At 48.1% G+C, this 11,226-nt stretch overlaps 1 protein-coding gene across 1 annotated transcript in view; it reads right to left on the reverse strand.

The window, feature by feature from the left end:
- Positions 1–2,866: 2,866 nt before the first annotated feature.
- Zbtb46 (zinc finger and BTB domain containing 46) overlaps positions 2,867–11,226 on the reverse strand; it is a 72,886-nt gene continuing 64,526 nt past the window's right edge. The window contains exons 4-5 of the mRNA XM_021154225.2: positions 8,799–8,974; positions 2,867–4,856 (exon numbers count right to left, since the gene is read on the reverse strand). Of these exons, the coding sequence (XP_021009884.1) occupies positions 4,452–4,856; positions 8,799–8,974 (581 nt within the window). The 3' untranslated portion in view covers positions 2,867–4,451. The remainder of the gene's footprint in view (positions 4,857–8,798; positions 8,975–11,226) is intronic.

Here is an 11,226-nt window from a genome sequence, read left to right on the forward strand (position 1 = left end):
TCTTCAGACACTCCAGAAGAGGGAGCCAGATCTCGTTACGGATGGTTGTGAGCCACCATGTGGTTGCTGGGATTTGAACTCCGGACCTTCGGAAGAGCAGTCGGGTGCTCTTACCCACTGAGCCATCTCACCAGCCCTACAGCCAGCTCTTAACTTTGTCTCTGCCTCCTAAGCTCAGCTGTTCAGCTGTTCCACAGGCATGCCACGGTGACCATGCCGATCAGCCAAGTGAGGCCACAGATAGAGATTGGGGTCAAGTCTCAGAGCACTCTGGAGAGAAACAGTACAGGGGTTGTGGCTCATTCCAGAGCTGTCTGGCCACCTGGAGCCACAGGCCAGGGCCTACATACCAGCCCTGCCTGGCAAGCTCAGGGCCAATCCAAGGTGTGTGTAGTTTGAGGGGCTGGGCATGTAATACATGGTAAAGGTCTCAGCTGACAATTCTCCATACCCCCTGCATGTCCCCTCCAGGAAGCGCCAAAAAGTTGGTGCCAAAAAGTGCCAGAGAGTTTATAGCATGGGACCCATGGTGCTCAGTTTGCTGCTGGAAGAAAGCCTGCTAAGCAGTTTCTGGACTGAGCCAATCTGTGATGCTACTACTGCCTGGCCTTCTTCTCACGCCTAACCTGAACCTACAGCAAACCTGTGGTGGGATGTGACTCTGGGGGGGGTGTGGAGGGGTGACTGAATACTCAAGTGCCTTGGAAAAAAAACAAAAACCAAACTGCTTGTTGTCCTTTGACTTCAGGGGCAGTTTGCCTCCCTGTCTGTCACTTAGCTACTTGTCGAAGATGTCAGTGGACCCCACTAGAGCCTGTTTAAGATGCACTTTGAGAGGGGTCAAGGAGAGAGGAGTCTCGTGCTCACATTTAAGGCAGTGATTCCAGGACCGTGGGGCTGACATTTTACCATGTTAATGAAGCTCAGGTGTCTTGTGTCTTGGCCATAGTAGTTGAGAAGAAAAATTAAAAATTTTGAGGATTATTTNTTTGCTTGTTTAGTTTTCCAAATACCAAGTTTATCTCCCCGGGGAAAGAAGTGTAACTAGGAGGGAAATAGAAATGAATGATAAGCAAAAGAGCTGGCAGCTGCCTCCACCCAGCGTGAGAGCTAAGGAATACTATATTCAAACCACACAGGAGGCATCTGCATGGAGCAGCAATTTCCCATTTTATTTAAAGTGACCGTTTTGCAAGAATGTCTACACTAAATCCCATCACAGAAAGGAAACCCACAGGCAACCTAGGCAGACAAATCGCAAGAACCACTAGAGCAGGTAATCCTTACCTGTCTGTGGTTAGAGAGCAGGACAACAGAGCAGTGAACCCCACCAACTGATTATGACAAACCTCCCACAAATATTGAACACATCTTCAGTACAAACACAGTTTTATAATAATTAATATAAAGTCAGTATAATATAGATTATTCCCAGGAAAAAAATCAACAATCTTTAAACACTGCCTTTTTTTTTCCTTTTTGTTGACAGATTGAAAGCATGTTGAAAAAAATAAATATTTAAGAAAAGCACACACAGCACCCTCACTACAAGTGATTCTAAAAGAGCCACATACAAATCACAATAGGATCTAAAAAATAACATCACCATTAAGTATGGCTTTCTTAAGAGTTGTACATGTCATAGAATGAGCCAAAGGAAGATTATCTTTCAGAATATTGCAAAAAGTTCCAGTTTTGCATTTTCTCAGGTTTTGTTTTGTTGCCTGTTNTTAAAGGAAGATGTGCAAAATTGGAAGCATAGCTGTGTCTTTTGGGTCAGGTCCCTGTCCTCGCAGTGTCCTGGTCCCCAAAACTCAGAGTCCAAATACACAAACTGGTCAGGATCCAGAGACCCACAGCAAGGTCATATCATTTTCTCATCTCAACTTCACAGCACCCATGCCATGGGCTGTATTTTCCACTTTGGTGTTACAAACACCAGAATACAGACACACACACACATACAAAAAAAAAAAAAATACAAAATGTGAAATGTAATCTACACATTTTTCTTCTTCATAAAAAAATATTTATTAGTTTGAACATTGATTTAAAAAAAGTCACATTTAAAAAAAAAAAAAACTTCAATACATACATCTTTTCCCTCCGTGCCTCCTGAGATGGATATGTTCATCTGGATCTCTAGATTTCCACTTTCTAATTGGAAACTGAGCCAGAACAAAGCCTGCCACATGGCAAACACTTGGAAGGTGGTGGGACCAGAACTGGGACCCTCAGTTTTCTGGTACAGTACTGGTTTTAAGGAAGTGCCCTGTGGCACCAACAGGGAACCCCAGAAAGGCCAGAAAAGGCAGTCTGGAAGGGGAGCCAGTCAGAGCAAGACATCCTGAGTGGAGGCACAGGTGCCTTGGGAGGTGGGCTAGGGGTCCTGCATCTTGGGCAGGACAGCCTGAGAAGTTGGGACGGATACAAAAACCCAGAGACAGTGGTAGCAAAGGTCTAGTTTCCAAATGCATTTTATAAGAAAGTGTTTAGAAAAGGTGTTTTAAACGAGGGAGAGATGTACTGAGTCTGGGAGCTCTCAGTGGGCCCTGGCAAGGCTAGAGAGTCTCAACCTGGAGTTTTGTTGGTAAAAGGAGGTCTAGCTATGTCGTCACAGGCGGAAATATACTCCAGAACCAGCGTGCCTCAGAGCAAGAGGGTAGTGAACAGAGGGACGGACACACAGCTTCCCAGGCAGCTGTCCCTACACACTGTGTATAGGAGAGTCCTGGCCCTGTTCTTCCTGTTGTTTTGTTTAAAACAATAGAAGCTATGATTGCTTCCTTCTGTAGGAGCAGGCCAGTGCCCTCTGTAGCTNAGGCAGCTAGTACTTGAGGAGAACCACCAAGAAACACAAGTTCTGCACAACCATTGGAACCTAAATTAGTTTTACCGGGTGTCTCCTTACTTACCAACAGAACAGATGTGTCAGTTTAAAAAAAAAAAAGTATAAAAGCTATTTGTCTGAGAAAGGGAAACCAAAATTCTTTAATTGGCCCTAGTGCTTAGTAGCCTTATGAGCCCTTGTACAGGGTAGGGTTAGCCCATCAGCACTCATCAGAGTGCTCACTGAACACCACTGCAGTGGGCCTTTGGGAGCTGAGGTGGATGAGGGACGGAATGTCTTGATAGTTTGTCAGAAACAGCCTCAAGAGGAGGGCAGGCTGCAGCATCTATGTCTATGACTACCCTGCCGATAAGTGGACAGCTGTCTCTCTGGGCCTCAGAGCCATGGAAATGAAGCCCACGCTTCACAGAAGAAGTGTGAGAGCCTTCAGAAATACAGCTAGAGGACGTGGTGAAGAGTTAAAGGAACCACCCCCATAATCCTGTCAGTCCTGTCGAGTGAGGAAAACAATGTGAAACAAAGTAATCTGTAGTAACCACCTCAAAATGTCTCTGACTTCTTTAAAATTTGGTTCCTAGGCAGAGAGGCATAGCAGCACACTGCAGCTAGGAACACCCACCTCCAGTGTTAGCAGCAACAAAGGCAAGAGCTGAGCTCTATCCAGTCCAATATGGGATCAGCCGAAGCACAGGCAGAACTCAGGGTGCACAATGGGGTTCTCCAAGAAAGTGCACACAGAACAAAGAGCTGTGACCTTGGCAACTCAACCCTGTGAGCCTAAAGTGGAAAGTATCCGGCCACAGGTCCCCTCTTGGACAGACAGCACTCCTCCTCGGCCTGCCAATTAGGTAGCTGCTTCCCACAGAGATAGCACCTGGAGCCTAGGGCTTCCAGAGAGGCATCTGCAGTCATTTTGTGTTAAGCACCAAAGCCTGGAGGTAAGAGGGTTGCAGGACTTTTTGCCCAATAGATTCCACCAGCTGCCATAGGGCAGCAGAAACCAAGAGGACAGAGTGACATAGGGCCATAGCCCATAACCTGACTGCTTGGGGAGGGGGGATAGAAGGAGATTGAGCAGTGCTGTGGATGGAGCAGTTTGTGTTTATGCAAAACTCAACACTTACTCAGGCCTGCAGTCTGCAGGACTGCCCTCATGACCGTATCCAGTGCTGACCCTGACCTATACTCCGAGTCATCTTGCATTCCTAGCCAGGTTCACAACAAAGGGCTCCTTTGATACCCTGAGGAAGCATGCCCAGGCCTTGGTGCAGCCCTGCCCATACATCTAGACACCTGCTGGGGATTCCATTAATACCTGGACAGGTGGGAGCATGCACTCTCCCTTTTCTTAAACCCACACTGTACCCCTCACTTCGTGTTCAGTCCTAGTGCTCCCCAGTCACGAGTCACACCCACTTTTTAGCTCACAGGACCAGTTTCTGTAATGGAGAGGGGTATAGCACGGAGGAGGGGCCTTTAGGAGGAGCTTCAAGGAGTAAGCATGGTCCTGCTCCTGGGTAAGTAAAGATCCACTAAGACACACACACAGGTGGACAAAGCGATTCAGCCATCACTCACCCTGCCCACTAGAGCAGAGCCCCTAGGAGATCCAGGCAAAGTCTTTATCAGGCTCCCCAGAGGGGCTGTGAGGCCCCTGTGGAGAGTCTTCATCATCCTTGTCATCCCCCAGCAGTGCATCCTCATGGGCCAAGCCCACATCGTCCTTCCACTTGGCCATGTCCTCATCCTCATCCTCAACCAGCTCCTCCTCAGCCTCCCCTCGAGGATCATCCGGATCCTCCAGGTACGGCCCTTCACCAGCAAACAGCGCCTCAGGGGAGCCCTCGCCACCTCCACCATGGTCCAGCGGCGTGCCCACACCCCGGCCAGCACAGTCTGCACACACCCCATGGCGACGAGAGCCGTGCTTAATGCCCACNCTGGCTGCAGACATGAACACACGGCTGCACACTTTGCACACGTACTTCTTGTCCTTGCTGTGGACCTGGAGGAACAGAGCAGTCAGTGGAGATGTGAAGTATTTGGGTGAGGAGTACAGTCATTGTTAGGTCATGAGAGACACAGGAGGGACAGCCCCTGACAGGGACCGGAGGGAACAGGTCTATCTGGAGCCCATGGGCAATATCACTAGAGACAGCAAACCATCTTGGGGATGCTATAGGCACCAGGGGAAATGGTGTCATGCCACCAGCTACAAACTGGTCCAGAGCCCAANGTATCTGTATCCAAGTACTCTAATTCTCATTTGGTCATATTACTCCCTCTGCCTGAAGTAGCCTTCCTACAAACTTTCGCGTGGGGGGAGCTGAGAGGCTCTGGTTCACCCTAGCTCTGAAGCCCAGCTGACGTTAACCCTGTACAGGCAGAGGAGCTGGCCTAGCAACCCAGATGGTGCAGAGCTAAGAAATGCAACACTGCTCTCCTGGATTCATGGGACAGGGAGCCCATACACAGCTGTGGTTGGAAGCTGCAAGAGCCTTCAAGGAAGCCCAGGCTAGCTTGGTAGGCTGGGCAGCATGGGAGCTACAGGTGAAGAGTGGAGGGAGAGGGCTCAGCGTGAAGATGATGGACTGGAAAGCATAATGGAGCCTGACACAGGGCAACGGAGTTGAACCCCAGCCTGGCTGCTATGCACGTTGCTTCCATGAAAAGGGGCAAGTCCTTCTGTCCTATGTCTCAACTGAAAGGCAAGGACAGAGATGACAGAGGAAATGTGGCAGCCAGGGAGGGACAGAGGCAGTCAGTGCCCTGCCCGTTGTAGTACTTAGCAGGAAGACACAGTACTCAGTAGAGGGGCCTTGAGGTACAGAACACTAAAGTCTGGATTTCTGGAGGGAAGCCAGGAGGTCTGGGCCTGNGGAAGTGTGCATAGGAACCAGTGTACTCTGTAGAAAGTTAGCCTGTGGAGAATTTCCTCCCTAGAGATGGGATGTGTGGGGNACTCATAGGAGTATCAGCCTGGCCACCTGTACCTCCTTGTATATAAGACCTGACCCTAAGCTTAATAGAAGCTTAAGGAACCCAGAGGAGCCCATAACTGTCTCTGGCCAGGCAGCCCTAGGCCATACACAGGTGGATTGGTGGTCAACACCCTAGAATAGGTTTCCTTAAACAGAAGTTTCCCCAGACTCTAGGCTCTCTTCCTTCCCGCATATGCTGCCACCAGGACTGCTGGGGAACAGGCTGCACACAGCTAAGAGGGTGATTATAACTTGTTCCCACTATTCTGAATCTGCCAGTTCTCCAACTATAAGCATGCCTGAAAAGGGCACCACCACTCATAAGGATCTGGCCACAAGGTGGCACTGTGTTTCTGTCTGGACCTTGAATGCTACCCTCCCATCCTGGGCTTCTCAGGATCTCATGGAACACCCAGCCTTCCCTCTCTTGAGTACACCTTTCTTGCAGGTAGAGTTGCTTTCCGAAGAACTCTGAATTAAGACTCAAATATACACCACCTAAGAAAAACTCAAGAAGCCCACAGTATGACTTGAAAAGAGTTGTCACTAGGGGGAACTGGTGGCCCTTGAAGCTGGGGTGCCAGCCTCACACGCTTCCCTGAAAGTTTGATTCTAGAAATGAGACCTCTAATAACTTGGTACACAGGGCACTTTTTGATTTCTTTGGCTTATGTGTTTCTCTCCCTCTCTCATACTGGCCTGAAATTCTCAATACCCTTGTTTCAGCCTCTATAATTCTGCAATTACAGACATGTTTTACCATGCTTGGTTTTATGTAATGCTAGGGCTCAAACCCAGAGGTTCTTGCAAATTAGACAAATACTCTGCCAACTGAACTACACATCCCCTCAAGCCCTTGCTTTGCCATTTTAAGTCAGAGTTTCCCCCTTTCTCTACCACAGAAGAACAAAACTTAGACCAAGTTACAGCAGTGTTGATCAGACAGGAGCAGGCCTAGGAGTCTGGCACTACTAAGATTCCTGTGGCCTGAGGACTACCACATGAACTATTGGCTGTACTATGTTGCTCAGAGGTGACAAAGATGTTTCATGGAGCCTCTCCTCAGAACACTCGCCCATCCTGACATGCCCAGGAAGAAGCACAAGAGAAGGGCATCATGCAATCTGCTGCCATGCTCCTTGACAATGGTGTTTAGAATATTACAAACCCACGCCTTCCTGATCCCTGGCAATGTACAGAGTGGCCCTCAGCACTGTCTCCACCTCTGGAGGGGCTTGGAAGGGCTTTGCTTGCCAAGAAGTCAGGGCAGTAGATGGTGAACATAGTGGGCTGCAGAGCTGCCTCTAACGCAGAGGGCTCTATTTTTTCAAAGATAGGCATCCCAAGGAAACGATATAAACTATATAGACCTTTTTCTCATGCAAGTCTTAACATATGGGGCATCATCAATATTAAATACAAGATCTCACTATGAAGCCGATTCTGAGCCTGGTACACAGGCTGGCTTAGAACCTATCATTCTTCTGCCTCCTCCTCTAAAATGAGGTGACGCCTGAAGTAGGAACAGCTACCCCACGTGAAGGGCAGGCAGAGTGGCCCATCCTCAATCAAGGGCGAATGTTGTTTTGGGTAAGAAAATGCAGAGTTTTCAAGACTGTTCATTACCTACGAGCTGAAAAACAAGACCCAGTATTCTCTGAGTAGGAAAAGCCGTGTGGAGGTGGCAACATCCCACTTAAGCGTCCCCTCAGTCTGTAAAGCAGTCTCTGTGGACTCAGCACAAACAGAGCGAGTGAAAAGTTATTTTGTTTCTCTTTCTGAGACAAGGTCACTGGTATCACAGGCTGGCCTTGAATCTGCTAGTAACTAACTGAGGATGGCCTTGAACTTTTCAAAAAATTTACTCTGTGTGTGTGTGTGTGTGTGTGTGTANNCCATAACTGTCCACACAGAGGACAACCTGTAGAAGGAAGTCTGTTCTCTCCTTCCAACCATGTGGGTCCTGGAATTAAACCCAGGTAGTCAAGCTTGGTAGCAGTCATCCTTATTCCCTGAGCCAACTAAATGTCTTGAATTTCCGATATTCTTTACTCCCTTCCCAAGTGTTGGCATCACAGGAATATACCATCACGTGGTGCTAGGGATTGAATCCAGGGCTTCACGAATGCTAGGCAAGCACTCTGCTGACTGAGCTACCTCCCTGGTCTCATTAGTAAAAAGGTCTAAAACCAGCTCTAAGACTTCAAGCAGCTATGAGTACACAGGACTCTAGGACCTGAGGTTGGGGCAGGGGCTGGGGTTCTGCTCATAGTTAATCAAGCAGGTTCATTAGAAGTCCCTGTTCTGAATAAGCCCCTGTGGGGAGGGGGAGGCCTTGCAGGCCTGCAGTCAGGGTCAGTGAACTAAAGAATGGCACAGCAAGCAGCCAGCTCTTCCGGGGAAACCTGAGACCCCCTAACTCCATCTTCCTCTAAATGTGCCCCTCCCCAAACCCTGATTAATTTTTAGGAGCTCTAAGTCCTTGACCCTAGCTTGCCCTAAGCTGCCTGTGCCTGCCTGACTTTGCTGATGTATCTTTCCAGAACCAACCTACCTGTTTCTGGACAACTTTTTCTTTCTGTCATTTCTTGGCCAGACTGATTCAACACCTGCTACTTGAAAATAGCCTGCTAGGAACTAAGAGCCAGGCACAAGAGTGGGAATGCAAATAAGACAGGCCAGAGTATAGGTAGCGGTGTGCACTCTAAAGTGACTGAGGAAGCCAACAAGCGATGTGCTATCACTCCCTGCACTCAGACTCAGACAGGCTTGGAGCCCCTGAGGAGAGGCACAGTAATGGGATCGGGGTGGGGAGTGGGGCGCAGCTCTCCCTGTTCTGTTCCATACTCCCTTCTGCAAGGCACCTATTACTGGGGTGGGTAGTCTACACCCTACTCCTGACCTGCCTGTCAGGACATCAGAGACCATTTTATCATATACCCTCATGCACTGGTGCCTGCACTCACCAGAGTATGCCGCTTCATGTGNTCTCTCCTAGTGAACTTCTTGCCACAGATCTCACAAGGGTAGGGCCGCTCTCCAGTATGTGAGCGCATGTGTCGCTTAAGGATGCACTGGTGCATGGCTGAGAAGCTGCAGTAGGGGCACTTGAACTTCTTCCTGATCACCGTGAATTCGTTCACTGAAAGACAGTAGAAGAGACATTAGCACCTGACCCCACATGACCAACCACCTCACTTCACCTCCAAATAGACAGTCTACTCACTCATCAGAGTACAGGGAGGTGGCTACACAGCTCTTAGGAGTCACAAAACAGACAACCTTCCAGGAGTCTGCTGAGAACAGATCAGCAGCTTGCTATGGGAACAAGTCATCCTTTACAGCTGTCTTTACCCTGTTCAGAGCTTCCCTATACCCATGATCCTGCTGGATGCCAAAGCATGATGTTTGGCAAGGGTGCATTAAATACTACCCTAGAGAGGAAGATAAGAAAAACTAGCATTCAAGCTGGGCAGTGGTGGTGCACACCTGTAATCCCAGCACTTGGAGAGCAGAGAGAGGTGGATCTTTGTGAATTCTAAAGCCAGCCTGGTTTATAAAGTAAGTTCTAGGACTGCCAGGGCTACAAAACAAACAAAACAAAACAAAACAAAAACCCTTAAACAAAAAAACAGCACCCAAGCATGGCACAAGCCCAAAAGCTAGAAAGAAGAACCACATGGTTTAATATAGTTCTGTCCTGACGACCAGACAGCACACTATGGCAAGGACACTTCACTGTCATCTCTACTAAGTGGATACAATCAACCTCAAGAGCTCAGGGGATCCTCCAGTGTCCCCAGTGCTACTCTGCTCCTGAAGTCACAGTCACAGTGTGCGTCTTGGAACTGATGAGCACAGAGAACAGCCCCGAGAGCACCCAGGTATGCACAGGCCTGATAATGTCAGGCAGACCCTCTTTAAGTCATAGGGAGCCCCATGCTTGTGTGACAGTCTTTTATTCTCAAATCTCCTGCCATTCTAGGTACCTAGGATAGGCTTCAGGCCGGTGAACACTGAGCACNCTGTGCTAGACCTGGAGAAGCCCTGAGTTTGTACCTAGTGTCTGTAAGCCAGGCTCTGATATATCACAANAGGTCATTTCCCAGAGCTACTGTCCACATTCCCAGTCTCTGTGTTTCTAAAAAGGATACTGAGTTCCTGCAGAAAGCTGAGTGCACTCTCCTCAAGACTTCCTTTTCTTTAAGATTTAAGTTCTTAGTAAGGCCATGCTGGTGCAGGTCTTTAATCCTACCACCTAGGAGGCAGAGACAGGTGGATATCTGTGAGTTTGAGGCCAGCCTGGTCTACAGAGAAAGTTCCAGGACAGTCAGAGCTACATAGAGAAATACCTTCTTGAAAAACAAAAAACAAAAAACAAAAACAAAAACAAAAACAAAAACAAAACAAAAATATTTTTAAAAGATTTATTTTCTTTGAGTGTGTGTTTAAGTCAAGCTGGTCTACAGGTAGGAAACCAGTCACTAAGGTCAGCAATCTGGTTTCTTATGGGTCTCTTTTCCTTGTATGAACACTGTGTTATTCAAGAGCTAAGATCATATGTACACTGGGTGGAATGTCATACGCAGCATATTGTGATGTCATTTTGAAGCCATCATTTTAACCACATATCCTAAGTGTTTGAATAATCTGTAACTTATTAGAGATGACGGTATTGGACATCCACGTTGTTTACTTTTTTTTTTTTTGCCCACAGAAATGCTTCAGGGAGCTGGGAGTGGTGGCACATGCCTTTAATCCCAGCACTTGGGAGGCAGAGGCAGGCGGATTTCTGAATTCGAGGCCAGCCTGGTCTACAAAGTGAGTTCCAGGACAGCCAGGGCTACACAGAAAAACCCTGTCTCAAAAAACCAAAACCAAAAAAAAGAAAGAAAGAAAGAAAGAAAGAAAGAAAGAAAGAAAGAAAGAAAGAAAGAAGTGCTTCAGGGGGTCTCACAAATAATTCCCGAGAGGCAGATCCTGTTTCCATTTACTGTGCCTTTAGCCAACCCCAGTGCCCAGTGCCAGGGGAGTGTGTGAAGCAGTGCAGCTCCTGCAGACAGGCCTTCCCCAAAATGGATCCCAGTAGGAGACTGGAGCATGTGGCAGTGATGGCCTTGTGATCCCAAGGGTTCTGTGTATACTAGACAGGAGACCTTGAGGCAAAGCAGCTGGCATGTAACTCTGCATGACATCTGCCATGTAACAAAAGGAACACTCGTCATCAGTCCTGAAGCTCCCAAAAGCGAAAACATGAGCTGCTTTTTGTCCTTTCCTTTTAGGTCTTGACTTGGCTCACATCCCAGGCAATGGAGCCCTGTTCCTTAGGCAGAGACACTGCCTGGCACATTCCTCCACAATGGCCATTCTCACTCCCATGATTCCTAGTTTCCG

This window comes from Mus caroli, chromosome 2 (assembly GCF_900094665.2).
Source record: "Mus caroli chromosome 2, CAROLI_EIJ_v1.1, whole genome shotgun sequence".
NCBI lineage: Eukaryota > Metazoa > Chordata > Mammalia > Rodentia > Muridae > Mus > Mus caroli.